The sequence below is a fragment of the Malus domestica genome, chromosome 06, assembly GCF_042453785.1.
Source record: "Malus domestica chromosome 06, GDT2T_hap1".
Classification (NCBI taxonomy): domain Eukaryota; kingdom Viridiplantae; phylum Streptophyta; class Magnoliopsida; order Rosales; family Rosaceae; genus Malus; species Malus domestica.
The window spans coordinates 4,205,988-4,230,377 of NC_091666.1; the positions used below are offsets into that span (position 1 = coordinate 4,205,988).

Sequence of the window (24,390 nt, forward strand, 5' to 3'; positions counted from 1 at the left end):
GTTTCTCTAATTTTGTTGCGTGTCTCTATTAGTTTCGGACGTGGCAGGGAATTAGAGTACTAATAAAACTCTTCGTCTAGCCATCATCAATTTTAATCAAATTAGAGTAATAGTCGTTCAACAAAAAAATCAATGACCATTAGTCCTCATAACTCATTAATATGTGTAACTATGATCCTTTTTCCTATCAAAACTTTCATTAAAATGAGTCACGTGCCACGCACATTTGGTCAAAATCAAAGGGCAAATATGAGAAACTAAATGAAAAAATTGTAAAAATGATCCCACAACTTAAACCAAATTGAAGAAATGATCCTTGAATTTTAACACAATTGGAGCGATGATTCCTCAACTTTAACTCAATTGTAAAGGACGGACAGGGGCCTAGCGCCTAGGCGGGCGGCTAGACGGCCTAGGTGAATTTATGTAAATTTATTATATATCTTGTAAATAAGTGCCTATTTACACTTTAAAAAAAAAAGCTTTATATATAGAGAAAAAAACTTTTACTATATTTCAAGGAACTCCATTAATTTTTAAACATGTCAAGGAGAGACAAAAGTATAAAAACAACTAATGAGCCCAAAAACATGAAAACAATGTTTAAAATACCCACCATACCCCTAGGATTTTAGGCTTTTAATAAAACCCAACCCTCACAACTCCAACAAAATTAATATGTGCTATAAACTCAACCCATCCTCGACTATTTCTACAGAATCAATTTTGAAACTATATGTAGAATAAGCTTGTATCATTCATTACTACAATCAGTTCAATTAGTCTTGACCTTTGCAGAATCAGTTCAACCATGTCTTCGACTATTTTTGCAAAATCAGTTCAACTTGTCCTCAACCATTTTCCCATAATCAATTGACCCGTCATTGACCATTTTTGCAGTATCAGCTTAACCTGTCCTTGACCATTTTTGCAGAATCAATTTAACCCGTCTACGACCATTTTTGCAAAATCAGTTCAACTCGCCCTTGACCATTTGCAGAACCAGTTCAATCCGTCTTCTACTACTTTTTCATAATCAATTCAACCCGTCCTCAACTATTTATGTAGAACCAATTTAACTCGTCTTTTTTTCTAGAATCAGTTCAACCTGTCATCGACCATTTGTAGAATTAGTTCAACCCATCTTTTTTGCAGAATAAGTTCAGCCCATCATCGACCATTTCTAGAATCCTTAATCATTTTTGCAAAGTCAGTTCAATTCGTCCTTGGCAATTTTTGCAAAATCAGTTTAATTCACTCTCAACCATTTTTGCATAATTAGTTCAACACGTCTTCGACCATTTTTGCATAATCAGTTCATCATATCTTCAACCATTTGCATAATCAGTTCAACTCATCCTCGATCATTTGCAGAAGCGCCAACCCCTTGCCCCAAAGGCCCCAAACTTCAAGAATAAGGGAAAAGTTATCATTCAATCGGATGCTACTTAAATGGACATGTGTTACCGATGTGGATCAAGAGATCATTGGTCACGCGTATGCCAAGCTAACCCTGAGACTATTGCCAAGTATCATTCCCGTTGTGAGTCTAACTTTGCACATGTAGAAATCCCTAAAGCAGCTACTACAACCATGAAGGTTTCAGATTTTTGGAATAAATTTGGACATGTTTTTAGGGTGTGCCACTAGGAGTGGCCGAACCCCTTCCTTATTTTCTAGGTCTATGGCCTAGTTTTCGGACAATTTTTCTAAGCCTTTGGAATTATTTGTTTGGTTTTGGTTTGTTTTGAACTTATGGACAATTATTTTTTGGATATTATTTCTCGAATTGATTAATTGAATGAATGAAATTATATTAATGCATGTGACCAATTCAATTAATTTATTTCTAGGTATGACTAGTGGGGAAGTTAGTTGTTTAACTGATAGTGTAACTACGCACACCATACTGCGTGAGAAACACTATTTTACTAACTTCATACCTAAGAATGCACCTTTGACAACCTCTCAGGCCCATCCAACCTGGTAGAAGGATACGGAAATGCCTGTATAATGTTGTCCATTGGTAATGAATTAACCATTAAAGAGGTACTATATTATCCACGTTCCGAAAGAACGTTGCTGAGTTTTTTAGATATTAGAGATATCAATATCATGTTGAAACCATTAAAGTGCATGATTTTGAATTTCTTTGTATCACTTCTTACGAATATAGCTAGAAGTGTATTCACGAGAAGCTAGAACGTCTTTCGAGTGGGTTGTACATGACAACCATTCGAGCCATAGAGACACACCATGTGGCCGGCCCTAGTTTTGGGTTCCAGGACACTCTCCTACTTTGGCATGATCGAATGGGACATCCCAGACGAGATATGATGTGCCGTATCCTCAAAGTATCTCATGGGCATCACTTGAAATCTTACCTCGGCCATCCGCTTTGCAAAGCATGTTCCTTGGGGAAGTTGAACATTCAACCCTCAATTACAAAGATTATTCACGACCCCCCTAAATTTCTTCAAAGGATTCAAGGGGATATTTATGGACCTATCCAACTAACATGTAGACCATTTAGATACTCTATGGTGTTAGTTGATGCATTGACACAATGGTCACATGTTTTCTTATTGTCCACACGTAATGTTGCATTTGCGAAACTCCTAGCACAAATTATTAAGCTTAGGGCTCACTACCCTAATTATCTGATCAAGTCGATTTGACTAGATAATGCTGGAAAGTTTATGTCATAGACCTTTGACGATTATTACATGTCTGTTGGGATAGAAGTTGAACATCTTGTACTATGTTCACACCCAAAATGGCCTGGCAGAAGCTTTCATAAAGTGCATTCAAATAATAGCTCGGACTTTGGTTATAAGAAACAATTTGTCGATATTTGCCCGGGGCCATGCAATATTGCACACAGCTATGTTGGTCTGCTTAAGGCCCACCGCTACCCAACCTCATTCACCATTACAATTGGTTACTGGATACAAGCCTGATGTCTCGCATTTATGTATGTTTAGGTGTGCAATTTATGTTTTAATAGCGCCGCCACAACATACCAAAATGGGTCATCATAGAAAAATGGAAATCTATGTCGATTACGATTCACAATCAATTATATGCTATTTAGAACACTTGACAGGAGATCTCTTTACGGCACATTTTGCGGATTGTCACTTCGATGAGACGGTCTTCCCGTCGTTAGGGGGAGATAAGATCACTGACGTTCATGTAAAACGCCGCGAATTGTTGTGGATTACTCCCACTATGTTTCATTTAGATCTCCGCACGCCTTAGTCTGAAACTGAAGTGCGACGCATTCTAGATCTTCAGAGCATTGCTCAACGTCTTGGGATTGATTACGAGGAGACGTATTCCCCCGTAATGGACGTCATAACGTACTGCTGCCTTATTAATGTGGTAGTTTTCGAAAAACTGAATATGCAACTTATGGATGTGGTAACTGTGTATCTTTATGGGGATCTAGATACAGAAATGTACATGAAAGTTCTAGAAAGACTTCCATTGACTGATTCAAATAGTTCTAAACCACGGAACACGCTCTCCATTAGATTGAGAATATCACTCTACGGATTGAAACAATCCGGGCGAATGTGGTATAACTGTCTGAGTGAATATTTGACAAGTTAGAGTTATGTGAACAACAAACTATGCTCATGCGTGTTCAGTAAGAAGTCACATTCTGGATTTATGATGGATGTAGTTTATGTCAATGACATAAACCTTATCGAAGCTTCAGCAGAGCTTGAGGAAATTGCCACGCACTTGAAATCGGAATTTGAGATGAAAGATCTTCTAAAAACTCGATATTGTCTCGGCTTGAAAATCGAGCATTGTTCGGATGGAATCCTAGTAGATTAATTGAACTACACCCAGAAGGTGTTGCGACATCTTAATGAAGATAAAGCGAAGTCTTCGAGTACTCTTATGGTCGTTCAAACACTAGATGCTAAACGAGATCCCTTTCATCCCAAGGATGATAAGGAAGATATTTTGGAGCCTGAAGTTCCATACCTAAGTGCAATTAGTGCTTTATTGTACTTGGCTCAATGCACTAGACCCAACATCTCCTTCATTGTTAATCTTTTGGCTAGATACAGCAATGCGCCTACACGCAAACATTGGAATGGTGTTAAAGATGTTTTCCACTACCTTAAGGGTACAACGGATTTGGGCTTGTTTTACACCCACGAATCCTCGAGATGAGCCGCTACCCCCCTCAGTCCTTGGGTTAATTCTTGCCTCGTTGGTTATGCAAATACTGGCTATTTGTCTAACCCACATAGGGCACGTTCTCAAACGGGTTATGTCTTTACTATTGGAGACATCGCTATATCTCGAAGGTATACCAAGCAAATGCTAGTTGCGACTTCTTTGAACCATGCTGAGATTCTCGCCTTACATGAAGCTTCTCGAGAGTGCTTTTGGTTAAGAGCAAATATGGAACATATTTGAAGTACTAATGGTCTTACTTTCGTAGTTGACCTTCTTACAACAATCTTTGAAGATAATGTAGCATGTATCAAGCATTTAAAGAAGCGATACATCAAGGGAGACAACACCAAGCACATAGCGCCAAAGGTTTTTTACTCTCACCAGCAACAACAACATCAGAACATTGAAGTTAAGTAAATCTGTTCCCAAGACAACCTGGCCAACCTCTTCACGAAGTCACTGCCCAATTCTACTTTTCAAAAGCTCATCCAAGGAATCGGTATGCGTAAATTATCTGAATTGAATCGCTTGTAGTCTTATTCGTAAGTTATGTCTAACTTAGGGGGAGCATTCTGAAGCATACTCACTTGATCTTAATGTATTTTGTTTTCCTACGATTAGGAGCATTTTTCCCACTGGGTTTTTGCTATCTAACGAGGTTTTGATGAGGCACCCATCAAGGGATGATCATACTCTGTTGAGTTCACTACTTTCTTCTTGTTTGACGTTTGTTTTAGACATTATGCATACTTCTCACATTTCTCCTTAGTCTATAGGTTTACCCCATGCCTTGGGTTTTACCATAGCAAGGTTTTGTGAGTTTTACTACCAATGCACACTTACTTACTTGTGTTTGAGACTCGTGTTCAACCTTTATGCCAACGACCAACTGTTATACCTCATCTGCTAAAGATCTGATGCGACGTTTTATTTGAGTATTTACACACTCAATGGGGAGTGTTGCAGTCCTATTGGATTAGGAATGTGATTGTGTAAATCTTAGTATATCTAGGAGTATCTTGTAGTTACCTATTAGGAGTTGATTATCTATTAAGAGATGTAATCCTATAAGGTTAAGGATTCTACCCTTCATACTATTATAAATAAAGGCATAAGGGGATGATACAACACACACCTCAAAATTAAATCTCTCTCTCTTTCTCTCTTGTTGCCACCAACCCTCTCTCTCTATTCCTGAGATCGCTCAGTTAATTAGGCCTACAACATCATTAACAATTTTCTTTCTTTAACACGATTTTCAATGAACTTCTTAAAGCCTACTCATTGCTTTGTGATTGGTCATATTCTATTCTAAATTTTAGATCTAAAATGTAAAAGAATTTTTGGGACTAAATTCTTCATGAATATATTTGCGTAATACCCTAACAAATAAATTGACTCTCGTCTTCTTCAAACATACAGGTGTTCATCAAAACTAAATAATCCAAAAAATAGAACCCAAATAGCAAAGTTAAATATCACTCATTCATCATAAATCAAGCATTGACAACACAATCAATCTAATAACGATATCTCATCTACAGAAGCCTTACTTATTCATTACTGAAATATAAAGACTTAAATATATATATATTGTACTATATTTTTCTTGGTGGGTTAATGTTTCCCACACTCAGTGAGGCGTTTCTTCTGAATATAAGGCCCTCTGTAAATTTTCAGTTCTTGTTGCGAGCTTTATCCTGAAGATGATTAGCCCCAGCTGGTGGACTGTGACACCTATTTATCGGGTTGCAGCCACGGTTGTAAGGGTTAGCCGGAGTAGGAGGTGGAATAGCATCGTCATTAGGATGAATGATAGTTCAGGGATCCTCGCAGGCAGTACTTGATGGTTAAACACCAGCATGCTAACAAAAAGCAGGCACACCAACCATGTCTTCATGTTGAAAAGCCTCAACAATATTTTTCTCTGATAGATGTTTTGTATTTGCTATTAGGATAACAGCCATTTATACAAAAAATATATGCTTTCCTGACCTCAACTTCAAATCCTTCGTATTTTTGCACATATTTTACACCATTTAATCAGAAACCAAATTCGTATCTAATCACCAACCGCTACATTGAATTTTTATTTTCTGAAATCATTGTATTTGTAAAGAAATACAATTAAGTTAATAATTTCATTCTGTATGGTAACTATAGTTAATAATTTTATTGAATTTTTTTTTTTTTTTTATTTCATTGTATGGTAACCCTGTTAGCGTTCTATGGAATTGCAGAGTACAAAAAACAAGAAGAAATCAATAAGATTTTGATTTCTATCAAGAACACAAAAGAAAAATGGAGATGCCAGGAAGATGAAGAGCTCTGTGTATTTTCTGATTTCATTCAGCTATGACTGAAATGATTAATTAGCTACAAACATAGAGTGGGGAAGATATATCCGTTTGAAGGCACACTACCACACCCATTACACAAACTCACGTGTATTTCACATGCTCACATATGAGTGAGATGTTATACCATGAGACACACATATATTTGGCCTATTAGCTTTGATTTAATCTCAGCCTTACATTTCAAAACTAAGAGAAAAAAAAAGACTTTGAATCACAATGAAACAGGACACAACAAACACAAGGCAGCTGCAAGGCTTAAACATCAACACTCTCCTCTAAGCTGGCAGCTGACTTTACTCCTAGCATTTCTCTGAAATAGTTAAACTTCTCCTTTGGTAGTGCCTTTGTCAGGATATCTGCCATTTGTTCTTCAGATTTGCAATAAATAAGTTCAATCTCATTCTCTTGTATTGCATCTCTGATGAAATGAAATTTCCTGCTAATGTGTCTTGTTTTCTGATGAAACACAGGATTCTTGGCAATAGCTATTGCTGAAGTGTTATCACACATTAGCACAGTAGGTTCAACTTGTTCTTCTCCGAAGTCTTCCAACACAAATCTTAACCATTTGGCCTGAGATGTTGCTTCAGCAGCACTTACATATTCTGCTTCTGCAGTGGATAATGCCACTGTGTTTTGTTTAATTGATGCCCAAGAGAACACACCTGAGCCAAGATTGAAAGCATACCCTGATGTACTTTTCATGTCATCAATACTCCCAGCCCAGTCACTGTCACAATATCCAATAAGAACTACTGACTTCCCTTTTACATATTCAATGCCAAAATCCATAGTACCTTGAATGTATCTCAGTACTCTTCTTGCTGTTCCCATATGTTTCTTAGTTGGACCATGCATGAATCTTGCCAAGAGGCTAGTACCAAACATTATATCTGGTCTAGTGGCAGTAAGATACAGAAGACTTCCCACCAATTTCCTGTATTCAGACTCATCTGCAGCTTCACTCCCATCATTCTTGCATAACCTTTCATTTGCTGCCAGTGGTGTTACCACAGACTTACAACCTTGTAGTCCAAATTTCTCCAACAGTTTCATTGCATATTTCTTCTGATGTATGAAGATGCTTTTCTTGGTTTGAACAATTCCCATACCAAGAAAATGATGTAGCAATCCCAAATCAGTCATCTCATAATGCTACATCATGTCGTTTTTAAATCTGTCAAGCATTGTGTCACTACTTCCAGTGTACACAATATCATCAACATAGACAGAAACTATGAGAATCCCTAACTTTTCAACCTTAGTATATAAGGTGGCTTCATTAGGACTTCTTTTAAAACCTGCCTTGGTGAAGTAAGAATCAATTTCATCATACCAAGCTCTTGGAGCTTGTTTAAGGCCATATAATGCCTTACTTAACTTATACACTTTATCCTCCTTGCCTTGTATGACAAATCCTTGAGGCTGATCAACATAAACTTCCTCTTTGAGTACACCATTAAGGAATGCAGATTTTACATCTAACTGGAATAGTTGCCATTCTTTCTGAGCTGCAAGTGCAATCAAAGTTCTTATGGTGTCAAGTCTAGCAACTGGTGCAAAGGTCTCATTAAAGTCAATTCCTGGCTTCTGTGAATAACCTTTTGCAACCAGTCTAGCTTTGTTTTTCTGAATGCTTCCATCAAGGTTCAGTTTTGTTTTGTATACCCACTTCACACCTATCACAGGTTTGCTAAATGGTCTATCTACCAGCATCCATGTATTATTCCTCTCAATCATGTCTAGCTCAGCTTGCATAGCTTTCATCCAAGACAAATCTAGGGCAGCCTCTTCATAATTCTCGGGTTCCATAATGCATACATTACACTGTGCAATGACTTCATTTAAGGATCTCCATTTCTTTGGAGTAGAATCATAGCTCTGTGATAGATCAATGTTTGAGCTTGGATCATCAGCATTAGTATTCAAATCATCTAGTGAAGTATCAGAAATAACTTCAGGGAATACACTGCCATCTTGAACATTTGATCCTTGAGTTAGATCAGATTCTGCCATATCAGTAGTGATCGATACACTGGACTGTTTTCCAGAGCTGTAATCCCAATCCCATCTAGCACTCTCATCAAATACTATATCTCTAGACAATATAATCTTACTAGTGATAGGATCAAATAATCTGTATCCTTTCTCACTGGTTCCATAACCCACAAACACACATTTGTGACTGTTGCACTCAAGTTTGTGTCTTAAATTCATGGGAACATGAACATAGCATACTGACCCAAAAATCTTCAAGTGTGCAATTCCAGGTTTTCTTCCACTATAGGATTCAAAAGGAGTCTTTTTATCCAAAGCCTTAGTGGGACATCTATTGAGGAGATACACTGCAGTGTGCACAGCTTCTGCCCAAAACTGGTATGGCATGCCCTTTTCATGTAACATAGATTTTGCCATCTCCACCACAGTTCTATTCTTTCTTTCTGACACACCATTCTGTTGTGGTGTGTATGACATGGTTAGTTGCCTTTGAATCCCAGAAACATTGCAATAGTCACTGAATTCAGAAGACAAGAACTCACCACCTCTATCACTTCTTAGATACTTGATTTTGTACCCACACTGCAATTCTGTCATTGCTTTGAACCTTTTGAAATACTCCAATGCCTCGGATTTGTACCTCAGAAAGTAGACCCATGTCATTCTCGTACAATCATCAGTGAACAAAATGAAGTACTTGTTTCCAGCATTTGAGGCAATTTGCATTGGACCATAGATGTCAGTATGTATCAATTCAAGTGGAAATTTAGCTCTCCAAGCAGATTCTCTTGGAAACTCATCTCTATGTTGCTTGCCAAGCATACACCCTTCACAGACATTCTTGGAATTTTCCAAGTGAGGTAGCCCATGAACCATTTCTTGCTCCCTGAGTTGCAGCAAACTCCTTGTGTTTAAGTGCCCTAACCTCTTGTGCCAAATCTGAATGCAATGAGATACACTAGCTTTTAATGCTAGTGGTGTGGCAGGCATCATTGTTAAAGGAAAGCATCTGTTGCTAGTCATTTGAACCTTAGCAACCAGTCCATTCAAGTTCCAGCTATCAAAAATACAAACTGCATTACCACCAAATAGCAGATAGTAACCATGTTCCAACATTTGCCCCACACTTAGAAGATTTTCGTCCAAACCAGGCACTAGCATTACTTCTTGTATGTGCTTTCTTCCCATCTTGGTTTCAATGACTAGTGTGCCTATTCCTGCTACACTCACAACTTCACCAGTTCCCATTTTTACTTTTGCATTCAGATTTCTACTCACATTCACCAACAAGCTTTCATTTCCTGTCATGTGGTTGCTACAACCACTGTCAATATACCAAGTGTTATTGACCTTCACCTGAGACACAGAGTTGCAAGCAAAAAATAATGTTCCCATATCATCAACTTGATTTGCATAGTTAGCCTTCTGCACCACTTTGTTCCCATTACAGTTTCTGACTTCATGACCAAATTTATTGCAATTTGTGCATTTAGATTTTCCTTCAAACCAGCACTTTCCATAGTGCAGTTTATCACAATGTTTGCAAGCTGTTTTGTTCGAATCATGAGAATTATTCTGCTTAGAGATAAAATTAGGCTTAGTATCCCACTTTTTCCCTTTGTTCTTCCAACTTTTCCCTGATTTCTGAGTACTAGAGAACCCACTGGGTTTTTGAAACTTAGACCCAACATTTAGGCTAGCAAATGCCTTTTCAGTGGAATGATCAGTATGCATATCAAGCCTTTGTTCATAACCTTTCAGAGAAGCAACCACTTCTTGGATTTCAAGTGTTTCAATATCCTTTGAGTGTTCAATCACAGCACAGATAGAGTCATAACTTCTAGGCAAGCTTATAAGTAATTTTTGAACAACCCTCTCCCTAGATAGTTCTTCACCATAACTCCTCATTTGATTCATGATGTCAAACAGTTTAGTAAGATATGCAGACAAAGATTCATCATCTCTCATCCTAGTATACTCAAACTCTCTGCGTAAACCTTGTAATTTCACATTTCTAACCTGTTTATCACCTCTGAATTCTTGCTGTAGGATATCCCAAGCTCCTTTGGAGGTTTCTTCATTAGAAATCCTGGGAAAATTTTGATCAGACACAGCTCCTTGAATCAACCCAAGGGCCTTAGCATCCTTCATTATGATCTCCGCAACGTTTGTTGACATTTGAGTAGCTGCATCCTTCTCCTTCTTTTCATCAGCTATCTCAACCACAGTCGATGACTCTGGGATAGTAAACCCAGTCTCTACAAGATCCCAAAGTCCATGAGACCTGAGAATGGTTCGCATTCTGATATTCCAGAATTCATAGTTCTCGCCATTGAAAATGGGAGTACGAAGTTCAGAACTCATTGATCCAGCCATGTTAGACACAGATCTTCGATTTGAAGATTTAAGAAACTCGATTCTTCAGCGATTCACTGAAGAACCCAGAAAACACAGATTCACGCCCAGATTAAAACGATGAACCAGGCTCTGAGGCCATGTTAGCGTTCTATGGAATTGCAGAGTACAAAAAACAAGAAGAAATCAATAAGATTTTGATTTCTATCAAGAACACAAAAGAAAAATGGAGATGCCAGGAAGATGAAGAGCTCTGTGTATTTTCTGATTTCATTCAGCTATGACTGAAATGATTAATTAGCTACAAACATAGAGTGGGGAAGATATATCCGTTTGAAGGCACACTACCACACCCATTACACAAACTCACGTGTATTTCACATGCTCACATATGAGTGAGATGTTATACCATGAGACACACATATATTTGGCCTATTAGCTTTGATTTAATCTCAGCCTTACATTTCAAAACTAAGAGAAAAAAAAGACTTTGAATCACAATGAAACAGGACACAACAAACACAAGGCAGCTGCAAGGCTTAAACATCAACAAACCCTAGACAATGACTTCCAGAAAAATATTAGGTTAATATACCTGGATGGATTCTTTGAATTTCGTATTTTTCTTTTATCCTTTTGTTTCTTTTCAGAAAAGATAAAATTATTGTATTCGGATGAACCCATTCAATTCTCTAATTTCCTTTTATCCTTCGTTAATTTTAGAAAAAATAAAACATTTGTAACTAGATGGATTCTTCCAGTTTTGTATCTTCCTTTTATACTTAGTTAATCTCCAGAAAAGATAAAATTGTTGTATCTCTCCAATTGCCTTTAATTTTGTACTATGTTTATCTGTTGTGTAAAAAGTTACGTGATCACCTCCTGTACTAAAAGTATAACCTAGCTAAATGATATTACAAATTTACCACCATACTTCACTTTTTAACGCTTTCAATTCGAATGTATTCCCTCTGTTAATTTGCTTTAGAAATTTCAGTATTGCCTCAGTAAAATTTATCATTGCCCCTCTAGATCACTTTTTAAATTGGTGAGTTTGCTTGACTATATTTATAATGGTCATAAGCAATGTGAAATTTTTCATAGTCTCTTTAGACGAAAAAAAGAATGATTAACCGTAATTTATCACCAATTGTCTCTCTTATTTTATAAAATAAAAAATGAACCGATTACGGAACAGAACCTAATTAAAAATTGAACCAAAAAAACGAAATGGGATTCTTCTCCGGATCTCTTCCTTCTAATCCACCAAATCAGGGAATTCGTGCTATTAAAATTTGATCGAACGATTGCAATTATTATAACTTTTAAAGTGACCCTCTGTTTGTATTAATAGGGAATTTACCACACACACAAATGGGTTAAAAAAAAACTCCTATAATACTTTCAACAATGACAAGGATATTGTAGTATAAATGGTTCTCGCAAGGTCATTCTCCACAGGGATTATTAAACAATTCAAAGAAAACCGAATTCCAATTAATTATTGTAAAACAAAAATTTGAGATGATTGTTTTTTATGACCTAATTTAATAAAACGAATTTAATTAATAAAAATAAAACAATCTGCAATATTAAAGCTGAAAGAAAAAAGAAACAGTTTTTAAAATACCAATTTATAAAAGCACTAGGGTTCCACCATCACCTAGCAATCTTATGCATTTTTACCAATAACTTATGATCTACACATGCCACTTTGAAGGTTAGGTTTTCCTAATATATATCCTACTTGGAACCTTCAACATAGAACGTATATCTAACATGTAATCCGTCCGGACGTTCGGATCAAATATGAACATGAGAGACTCATTAAGTTTTATGAAAACCCTTTGAAAAACCATGCAACCCTTAAGTCGTGGTGTTCATCTTAAGTGAAATTACAATTATTAACCACAAGAAACCAGTGTCAATTTCAGGGAACCTTCCGACAAAAATTGCATCAAATTACTTTTCTAAAGATCATAATGATGATCAGGCATTAAGACAATTAGATAGTTTTAATCACGGTGATTAATAATTCAAAGTGTGCATGCAATCAATCATAAACAATTAAATAAAAATCACATATTCATGCTAAAGCTCAAGGCTTCGCCCTAGCATAAGGAATTAGTTACACATATTCATAATTAAAATCATAGAAAATATTATTAAGAATAAAAGGAATGAAAACACCTTAAAGTAGAAAATCTCCAAGAACCCTTGCAATTACTCTCTGCCTCCAAAGTTGCATAAAAGAAAGCGTAGCAAGAAAACTAAGAACAACAAAAGCCTTAAAATCCCCTCTAGCTATCGCACAAACCCTAGTGTTTTTCTCCAATTAGGAAACTAAATAATAAAATAAAATAATTTAGAAAATAGAGTCCTAATTAAGCTAGGAGAATCTGCACAGAAACTGTCCAGCCACGTTTTAGCCTCAAATCTCCTCCAAGTCCAGCCCAAGATAGCTTGTTTTAAATATCAGAACGTTCCAAACACACCTCTAGAAAGCCATGAAACCATCCGAGGTCATCTTGGGCTCCAAAAACACAAGTCAAGCCCAAAACATCACTATTCCAACACTGCACATTGCTCCTTATTTTATTGCCAAAAAATCATCAGGTAGAAAAATCTGATATTTTGATACGATCAAGCTAACCGACTCACGAACGTCCTCCAACTAGAATTACTCCAAAATTCGTCTGTTTGACCATGTTTTGCTCCACAGGAAGTCAAAAATCCTATTTTGAAAATACAATTCAAAGTATCAAAATTCTCCCAAAATATTAACCAAAATATACTAAGAATAGGGTTAAATATATAATATAAAATCTACTCATCATAACCGTTAGATCAAAATTTAATGACACAAATTTTCTGATTTGGTGGATTAGGAGGAAGGAGAGGATCCCTTTCCTTCCTCTCATTCCATGGAGACAATTTGTCAATCATCAGAAGTCAAATGTTCCAATCTCACCAATCACAGCCAAACTATCTTTTCATTCCTAATTGATTATAATTTATTTTGTATGAACTCCATGGTATTTTCTTAATTTTCATAATAATTACATAAAAAATGATTTTAAAATGTCTTCAATGAGATTTGAACTCAAAACTTCAAAGTAAAAAACAACTTGTTGAACTAGACTAAACAACCACTTTTGGTATGCACTATCTTTATTAATATTTATTCAGTCCACTTTCAGGTCACTGTCCGCCAATGACTTCTAAAAAATCTTGTAAAACGTTAAAAATTCTCTAATTTTATTGCATATACATGTGAAATCAACAATTTGCACTGCCTAAAGCAACCACATGTAATTTATCTGTTGAATATAGTCTCACATGTAATTTTCTATAATAAAATGCTCCGATGGCTGGAAAAAGAATTTTTCTCATCGGACAAAATATTCCAGCCGGAAAAAATTCCTTTGACTGGAAAAATATTCAAGAGGAATTTCGGCCGCCAGAAAATTTTGCGATGACCTTCTCCAGCAAATGATGTAGGTGGGCTTGGAACTTTTGCAATCGGGTAGAATAAGATTTTGAAAGATTGAATATATAGGAGAAATCTGGAGTGTTGAACCTAAAACTTGGATCTTCAAACTAACATTAAAATGAGGCTGCATTTCAGCATTTGGATAACCAATTTGGATTCGACGAATTCCGACGTCGGACGCAAGAAATCTGCAAGAGAATCCACTTTCTAGGGAAAGAAAAGAAGAGAATACCAGTGCATGTAACATGAGATTGGTAAAAGAATGTCTCCTCCAGCAACAGAACTGTTATTACAAATTATGGAGGATACTAGTACCCAACCACAAGTTCAATGTATAGAAAAACTGCTTCTGAATCAGAAAACGAAGACAACTAATCAAAGTTTACTGATTCCACAGCGACCAAATAGCCCGAAAACAAATTATCATCCCAAACTTGACCTTGTGACCTCATATGCCAAGAAGCATGCTGCGTTAGCCGGAATACTTCTAGCCATAGCTGGTCCAAAGCCCTTATAGAGGCCTTTGACTCCCTCTGAGGCAAGAATCTTTTTAAAGGCATCAACTGACCCCGAATACTTGGGATTTTTGAAATCATCTACCTGAAGTACACTCTTGACAACATCAGTTGGGTAGACGGAAGCCCAGAAGGCTGCTCCCCCCAATCCTCCAGCTACAATCAGAGATCCTCTTCCCAACCCGGAAGTGTCCTGGCTTCCAGCAAAGAACTGCTTGAGGGCTTCGTAGACACCAAACATTGCAGCATTTCCAGGTATTTCTCGTGCCATGGTAGGAACCAAGCCCTTGAACAGACCCCTCGCACCACCTTCTGACCTAAGTACCTGCTTGGCCACATCCAACGGCCCTCCATACTTCACTGCGCCACTCACTGAGCCAGCGTCCCCCAATGCACTCTGGGCTTGCAGCCTGTTCTACCATGAAATCCAAACAGAATGTACGTAAGGCTTCTTGTTTCCTTATTGAAATTTGAAATGGCAAAGTGATGAAATTTAAATTTAAACTTTTTCACTAAAAAGCTAATTTTAATGATACGAATCAATCTGTACATACAAACCTTACACCTTGATTGAAAAACAAAATAAAAGGAAAGGAATAGGTTAAGGTGTTTAACATTTCCTTCAAGGAACAAAACTAGTATAGAGTGGCTACAGATATATTGAGCAAGCGCCAAATAGAGAATGTAGGCATGAGGATGAACCAAACTTCAGGTTTCGACAATGTATTGAAAATTGGAATCATGTTCAATTTTAAATAGAAAATAGCCATTACACTGACCTGCACTTGATCAACTCAGTGGGGCATGCCAGAAAGGACACAGCTACTCCAGCCCCCGCCCCACAAATGACCTGCTGGCTAACTGTAAGTGGGGCACCAGGTTGAGACCTCAATAATGTCTCCATTTGCCCCCTTACTGTGAAGAGGACAGCATTGAAGGCAGCAACAGTGGCAAGTGGAGCTCCCATTCCTTTGTAGAGACCTCCTGCCCCCTCAGCAGCTAATGTCTGCTTGACAGCATCAAAAGCACCTGAGAACTTCGGAGGTTGTCCTGGGAGCGGAGTAGGCTGGCTTTGCAGTTTAACCTTTATGGTATCAAATGGGTGGCCAACTACTAACTGCGCTGCCCCTCCAACAGTCCCAGCTGCTAAGTCCTTAACTACTTCCCCCATCTGCATTTTCAGAATTAGAAAACCCAAAAAGTTAACTTTCGGTATATGAATATGCTACACAAGGACCTTGCTGATAAGTTTGATGGAACAATGGTTCTCCTAAAAGTTATCAATCTATAGCCAGACGCCAAAAAGTTTTCAATGCTTAAAACAGAAAGCTTTTTGAAACATCACCTTATCATACACGACTGCCCATGTGTATCTCTGTGTGGGTGTGCGTGTGAAATTCTAGATATAATATTGATTCATGACAAGTGGAATAATAAGTGAAAAGTATTTTGTTTGTTTGAACTAGGTCTTTTGATTGTTGTAAGACTCTGATATGTCATATTCATAGAGAAATTTAGGGAAAGAAAAGAGACTACAAACATCACACTACTGGGGTTCTAGAAATCATCACTAGAGGCCTTAGGTATCATAACTTGGGTTACGTAGTGCTACACAAACTTCTATTAGTTTGTGACATTTAGAAAACGAAGATCAACCATAGATTCTTCTCCAGTTTTAGAACAATTCCAGTCACCTAAAATAACTTTCAAACATTTCCTGCACGGTGGGCTATTAGCTCAGTGGCAGAGTGCGCCCCTGATAATTGGGTCGTTGTGCCTGGGCTGTGAGGGCTCTCAGAAAGTGGCAAATGGATTATGTAAAGGAACAGAATACAATTTTATCATCTGAGTCTTTAGAACTGTGACAACATAAATATTATTTTGGCAAAAAGAATAACAGGTAGTCATCCCTTCTTTAACGATCATTTTGTCCAGTTCTTTCTACTGATAACTTGAATTCGAATGGTGTTTATTTATACCTCATCCTATCTGAACTGTTTTTACGCTTTCTTTTTTATTTTATTTCTTTCCATCACAAAATAAACATTGAATTTCAGTTTTCAAATGCCAAAACAATAATCAATCATCAGTTCTCTGACGAAACACACAGTCGATATAATACGAAGAATTAAGTAATCATCAATCACAGCGATTTCAACTACAAAAATCAAGAGATGAAACTCTAGGCAAAACTACAAGGTTCACGTAATCATCAATCACTGAAAACCAATATCACCAGATAAATTTGCCATATATCTAAACAGTTGTTTTTTTTTTTCTTCTTGAAATCGCTTATGTAAACATTTGGTGAACGGATTAAGACTAAACAGCACAAAAACAAATAGCTAGATTGTGCACCCCGTCGTACATTTCTACTTTCCCGTAAAAAGCTCATGTACTGCCCTTTCACAGCCAGTATTGAAACAAAATATTCAACACTTGATGATACGTGACCTTAAAGCAAGGAGGAGTCTTTTCGCTTCAAAGATCCAGTTTACAAAAGTTCAAATTAGTCATGAAAAAGTAATATGCATTATAATTGAATACTCCAAAAGTTAATACAAAGGAGATGAAAGGGTTGTGCTTTTACCCTTTCATCTTCAAGCATTTGCAGCACACCAAACGATACTGAAATATTTTTACATTTTACAGTTCCCGGATAAGATAAAAAAAAGTTCTCTTGGACACCCTGTGACCGAGGAATGCACGGTCACTCACCTTTGGATTTGATCTTTTTAATGTTTTAATCTCAACCCTTGATGTGAAATCCGATAGCGGATGATTATAATCCTTGGTCACCCGGTGACCAAGAGAACCAGACTCGATGAACAAGAGTGGCTGAAATGGAATCTATATTATAGATGATCAAAATGCTCCAATTTGGCGGCTTGTTCAATCTCAATCACAATCTCAATATGAGTAGCATGATAAGCATTCAAAGGCAATCGCATTGGACAGAATTAACACTTTGAAGCAGAAAAAAGGGGAAGAATCTTACTTGACAAATAATTGGCGGCACCCAAAGTCAAAGGAAGAGCTCTCAAGAGTCCAAGATGGTCCAATCTGCAAAAACCCAAGAACCATTAGATCCATTAAATAGAATCCGTGAAACCCAAAAACCCAAAACATGAAAAACCAAAGCGGGTAAAGAAAGATTACCAGAAATTCAGAAAAAGGAGTTTTATGAATGTTGAAATTGTACGAGGACGAGAATCTGTGAATAATAAGGGAAGGAAATGAATCTTGGGGGGATATCAGACCCACATACACACACCACCAGCTCTGTTACTTGGTGGGGTGTGAACCGGAAGAGAGAGAGAGGGTGAGAGTAGGTGTGGCTGAGAGAGAGAGGGAGTGGATTCGCATTCAGATGAGGACGCAGTGGTTGGGCAAAAACGAGGTGTAGGAAAAGCCAATCACAGCCACTCTCTCTTGTGCTCTCTAAGTAAGTTTCCAATTGTGTTGGGAGCTTTATATTTATATGCAACAGACGAGTGAATATGTCTGTATCATGTCTCGACCCTCCGAATTCAGCCAATTTCGGTTGAATTCGAATTTGGAAAAATAGGCTAAGAAGAAAAACTTGCATAGCGCAGCACCTACTCTCACGAAAATACAGCCTCCAATGTTTTATTTTTCTCTCATTCAACCTTTTAACCTTACCCAATGTAAGAGCTGCCGCTACTCGAGTCAGTATAGAAAATTGTCCCTCACTTTCCACGATCGTAACTTCTTCGTTCTAATTCGAGATTACGCGTCATTTGCACGCGCCTGAAATCAAGTTCTATCCATCTATTCTAAATTCACATCCAAACGCCAAAATGAAATTTAAAATAACCAAAACGCTCTAAAATTATCTTCTTAAATACGTAAAATAAATGAATAATAAATTCCGAAACAAACATCGCAGTCAAGGATGAAGTCATAGCATATGATTTTTCATCCTTCTTTCCTTAATACGCAAATACATTTGTTTTGGAACCACATCCAACAACTTTCTTCCTATATGCATTTAAAATGACTTCTACTACATAACAAGTATCTTTCTCTTAAATGACCTATAACTTATCAACTTCAAAGAAAATTATATGACATAAGAATATAGTCTAAACTGTGATTTTTCATAATATTGCCTAATTCCTTCAAAAATATATTGTAGGATGTTTCCGCTGTATGCAGAGCAACCATTATACGTTTTGATACAGGGAACGACTAGTGGTACAAAGCAAGTCCATCTTGCCACAAACAACTGAGAACCGCTTCCCATAGTGATAAACTGATTTGTCCGAACCATCCCACAAAGAATCAAACTCCTCTTCCTTGGTAATGCAAAAACTCATAATCACTTTCATCTACTTTTTTATAATGTTAAAACACAACTATGTCTCATTATAAACCATTGTATGTAGGTTCAAAAGACGTTTGGTTCTTGAAGACACAAGTGATGAAACTAATGCCATGATAATTAGAAACAAGCAGGCAAATGTTTGGAGTATCCTGCTACGATTTGTGGTTGAAAAAAGTTTCACTAGCCAACAAGAACTTCCATATGCAATCCTTCAAACGCGAGGCCAGTGTAAAAATTTCCAACTTCGGTTTGGCACCACGAAAGGTGATTTTAGCAGAAATGAACTTCTTATCCAGTTGATCTTTGATGACGAAGTCCCGCTTCTTGAATCAAGTTCAAACATATGTGATCAAACAGTGGTTGAACATGAAAAGAATGATGCAATTGTTCCTACAACTGCACCACCTCTCTCAAAAGAAGCTTCAGCCACACAACTTACCATGTCAAGCAGCTCCCCTTCAAAAGATCACGCTTCCGATTTAAGAAAGAGAGCCAGACATGGTGAAAAACATCTTTTCGGTCCTCTTAAGCCAACACAAAAAATAAATTTAAAAGGTTAAGATGCATATAACCATTTACTGTTTACACTAATACTTTTGTATTATTCAATATTTACTAATCCTCTACTTTGCTATATATTCCGCATCTATAAAAGAGATACTGCAACTTCCATTGCACAAGCACCAGAGGAAAGTGCAACCGCAGATATCACATCTTCTTTTCCCGAAAGAGAGAGTACAGGATCTTCCATTTTCATATTATTCATTTCACTTCAAAGTGATCTTCAAACAAAATATTCCATTTAATCTTTGATCATCCAAATATATATAGTTTCTTTGATTCACAAAGTAGCTTATTAGTGTTCACCAAAAAAAAAAAAAAAAAAAAAAAACAAAAAGTAGCTTATTAGAAGGGAACTTAATCTCTTGTTTATCAATTTTAGCCACAAATAAAAAGGTAAAAATAAAAAACATTTATAAGTAGATTTTTGAGCATCATATGGCTCGCTTTTAGGGTGCCGAAATTATATTACACAGTGACATAGGGAGACCAAAGTGACCAACAACAAATATAGGATAAGTGAGATAATTGCATGCCACCATGCATAGATTTTTTGTTCCCCTATATATTGCATTACACATCAGAAAGAATATAACATATTGCACCTCTGAGATATATTTGACACATATCTACTTTCCCATTTGTTTTCTTATGTCTTAACGTTTTGACTTAAATTTAACAATCCACGCTAACAGCTTCCTTTTTCAAAAATTGTAGCAATCAACTGGAAACTTTGCAGAGAAAAATTTAGAAGAGAAAACAGTTGTATATCATGAAGATAAAGAAAAAATTGCTTTTTTCAAAACCCACTAAAACAAGCGACGAGCCCAAGAACAGTGAAGTAGAAAATTCAGTCATGAAAAAGAGAGCATGTGAATCATTTTTTGTTGTACATATTATCTTATTGTATATAACTAAGATTTAGATGTCCGTTTCTTTTATTGTACATAAGTAGGTTCTTAATGTAAAATCAATATAAATCCGTCTTGTACATATTCTACTACTTCAGTAATAAACAAAACTATTTTCGATGTTTCTAGTTATTCATTTACTCATCCTAATTGTATTTGGGACATTTTTTTAACTCAAAACATTGCATATGTGATGAAGCTACAGTTCAGGGTATTCCTACCAGTTTGCAACCACAAGAGCTTTTCCAAACCGTCACCACGTGAGGCAACAAACTGCAGGATGGCTTGTGATGTGTCCTTAATCGGTCAACCAAAAACAGCGGGGAATGCATGACGGCTCTGCGTGAAAGGCTTGCAGAGAAGCAGTCTGATAAAAACCTTATACCAGGTCTTTTATTTGTTTTTTGTATTCTATTTTAAGAGAAATTAGGTTTTCATTCATCCCTTTATTACTTTATTGATTAAAATCTTATATTATTTTAATTTTTTATCAAGGTCCTTGGGTATTAATAGCATCATTAATTATTTCAATAATAAAATATTTTTTTTTTCTAAATATATTCATTTAGTGTTAAAAATGTTACAATTAGTATATTTATATTTATGGCTAAATTTTTATTTTTAGTTTGTACCCATTTTTAATTTGCAGATCTTTTTTAATTTGTACCAATTTTCTTTTCAGTTTTAATTTGTACCAATATATTAATTTCTTTTTGTGCCCATACTTTTTAAAGTTTTATTTGTATTTGTGCCCATGTGTTTACCGTCACGTGACATTATATAAGTAATCAATTATAGAAAAATTGCATATGGTATATTTATGTTTTATGACTAAACTTTGTATCATATAGTTATATTTTTAGTTTGTACCCACTTTTAACTTGCAACCTTTTTTTTAAATTTGTAGTATTTTCTTTTTAGTTTTAATTTGTACCCATGTATTAATTTCTTTTTGCACCCATATTTTTTAAAATTTCATTTTTACTCATATTTTTTTAATCTTTTATTATACCCTAATTTATTTATAATGTACCCATTCTTCTTTATTAATGTACCACTTTGTTATATGTGAAATGTACCAATTTTTTTAACACTATGGATGCATTCTTTTGCCATTTATTATTTCTTATTGTTATATATTTTCATCCATATATTCAATCAAAATGTTTGAATTTTTTTTATTGTAGCCGTTTTTAATAATATTATAATGAGAGATTCAAGGGACTTTGATCAACTTTTGAATACCATTAAGGCTTTAGTCAAAGAGTGTTAAGAACTAGGGACCGCATCTAAAGTATTCTTTTATTTTATTTCTCTAGGTCGTCCTCGCTGCAAAACTAGCTAGCTTCAACCTTCAACAACAAGATGGAGGATAGAATAATAGTCTCGTAATTGATCCATGCCTCTGGTGTTTAGGTTGGATCATTTGGATTTTATTGTAAGCTTAATCAACTTCTCTGCACTCCTTAATTACAGTTTATATTTGGGTTTCAGGTGTTCTATATATTTTATTTGGGTTTCAAATCTTTTTAATTTCAAATTTGTGGGTATGAATTTAGATGAAGTATTCGGAAAGAAAACAAAAATTAGGAAAATTGGGGAGCAACAATGGGTCGAGTGGTGCAACAATGAAGAGGCAATGCCTGCCAATGGATTTGACATTAGACCATCTCCAATGATGACTTATAGCCTAAAATTTTCCCTTCCTCTCCCCCCCCCCAAAAAAATCCGAAGGTCAAATACCGGCCTAGTTTTAGTCACAAAGCAAAATGGGCCCCACTAACTGAGACTGAAACCGGGGCTGTGAAGCCCAGTTCCCTTTCCCTACTCGCCTACGCACTGCACGAGCTAGGCATTTTCAGAAAAGCAACAACCCCACGTGGGGGTGTTCCCCCGCCTGTTAGTGCAATAAGTAGCCCAACGGTTACTTTTTATAATCCAACGGCTACGTTTAAATGGGACGTTGGTTAATCCAATAGTCTAGGTTCAAATATTTTTTTTTAGTTTTATATTTATGTATTTATTGAATCAAACGGCTTATATCGAATATAATCAAATCTAACGGTAAAAAAAGAAGATCTAACGGTCCAAATTTAAATTCAACGGCTAGAATAATTTAAAAAAAAATATTTAACTTAAAATTCAACCAAAAACTCTATAAATACCTATGTATTTGTTCAAACATCCACACAAAACTCACTTTTCTCCTACAATTCTTCCAATTTGTCTTTATAACATTTCTTCTCATTTCCAAAATTTTCAAGATGGCAAAAGAGCATGTTATAGGTCGTAATTGGACCTTTGACGAAGATATTGCTTTATGTTTGGCATGGATTTTTGTTAGCAAAGATGGTGCCGTCGGCACCAATCAAAATAGAAAGGTTTTGTGGGGTAAAATCGTTGATACGTTCCATGAAAACTCCAATGCCAGTCGAATGGAAGTTGGTGGTGTTTATGATTGGTGGAAGATTGTCAACAAAGCGTGCATTTTGTGGAAGGGAAGCTTGGAGAGAGCCAAGGTTGACATGCTTAGTGGAAGGGGCGCCTCAGAAATTGTTAGTTTCTTTGTTGATATTTTAGTTGTCATGTACATAATAGTATTTTGCAACTAATTGTTTTTATGTATTTGTTGCATAGGGTGACAAAGCATTGGCAATTTACAAGACAAGAACTAAGTTGCATCATGCTTGGAACATCCTCAAGGATTGTCCGAGATGGGGAACCGATGCGAATCAACAATGTGGAAGATTATTTCATAATGAAGCCCCACCCCCAAATGATGTCAATGAAGGTGTGAATTTTGTCGACAATGAAGGTGTCAACCAAATGAGCCCAACCTTTTCTTTTTCAAGGCCCCCATGTAGAGATAAGCAAAATGAAGCAAAGAGAAAAGGGAAGTCCCAAGATCCGATACGTGCACAATTTGCTAGCGAAATGGCAAGAATGGTTGGAGTAGAAAAACTGTTTCTGGGCTAAAACCTAAATTTTCTGGGATAAATATTTTTAGATTTTTTGTCACCATTGGAGATGGTCTTAAGGAGACTTACTTCATAGGGTCACTCTTGGATTGAGTGGCAGCTCTGGCATGCAGTCAATTTACTCCCTGACTTAGTTCACCAAGCTATTTAATTAGCCAAGAAATGATCACCAAACTTTGAATTGTATTAAGGATTTTATATAATTGCAATTGCTTGCACAGTTGGCAATATATGAAGAATTAATTTTTACATTTTTGTTAATCTAAAGATAATAATGCAGCTTGATCATCAAAATATAGTGCACCTTTCTACATGTGTATTTACAGAAAAACTTCCATTAGTTAGAAACTAAGATGGATAGAAAATTTGGAATATGATATGATACCAATTAATTATACAAGAGCTTATTCAAATCCAATTTTAGAACTCTTGATTTAAATATTTTTATCTGAGAAAAGCTACCTGCAGCATCATTGTGGATGCAAATTTCTGCCTTCTTCTTCTTGGACGAAAATGCACCTGCAAAACAATTAACACCTAGGATCAAGGCCAAGAGCCTCACTTGCCCATGATGAATAGGGGGGCATTGGCCGAAGAATCTCCGATGCCAAAATTAGAATTTGAGAGAGAAAGTGTTTAGAGAATTTTAGGAGAATAATCAACCTAGGTTT

At 36.3% G+C, this 24,390-nt stretch overlaps 1 protein-coding gene across 1 annotated transcript; it reads right to left on the reverse strand.

Moving 5' to 3' along the window:
- Nucleotides 1-14,635: 14,635 nt before the first annotated feature.
- LOC103436892 (mitochondrial carnitine/acylcarnitine carrier-like protein) lies at nucleotides 14,636-18,545 on the reverse strand. Its single transcript, XM_008375347.4, has 4 exons — nucleotides 18,081-18,545; nucleotides 17,920-17,984; nucleotides 15,701-16,092; nucleotides 14,636-15,331 (listed from the first exon to the last, which is right to left on the reverse strand). Exons 3-4 carry the CDS (start codon nucleotides 16,090-16,092, stop codon nucleotides 14,830-14,832), a joined length of 894 nt encoding a protein of 297 aa, XP_008373569.1. The 5' UTR covers nucleotides 17,920-17,984; nucleotides 18,081-18,545; the 3' UTR covers nucleotides 14,636-14,829.
- Nucleotides 18,546-24,390: the final 5,845 nt, after the last annotated feature.

What these genes read in the sequence shown, in the direction of transcription:
- LOC103436892 (XM_008375347.4), bottom strand. Translation starts at nt 16,092, where the DNA reads ATGGGGGAAGTAGTTAAGGACTTAGCAGCTGGGACTGTTGGAGGGGCA. An exon ending in ACTGAGTTGATCAAGTGCAG is followed by an intron (nt 15,332 to 15,700) that starts GTCAGTGTAATG and finishes ATGGTAGAACAG; the next exon opens with GCTGCAAGCCCAGAGTGCAT.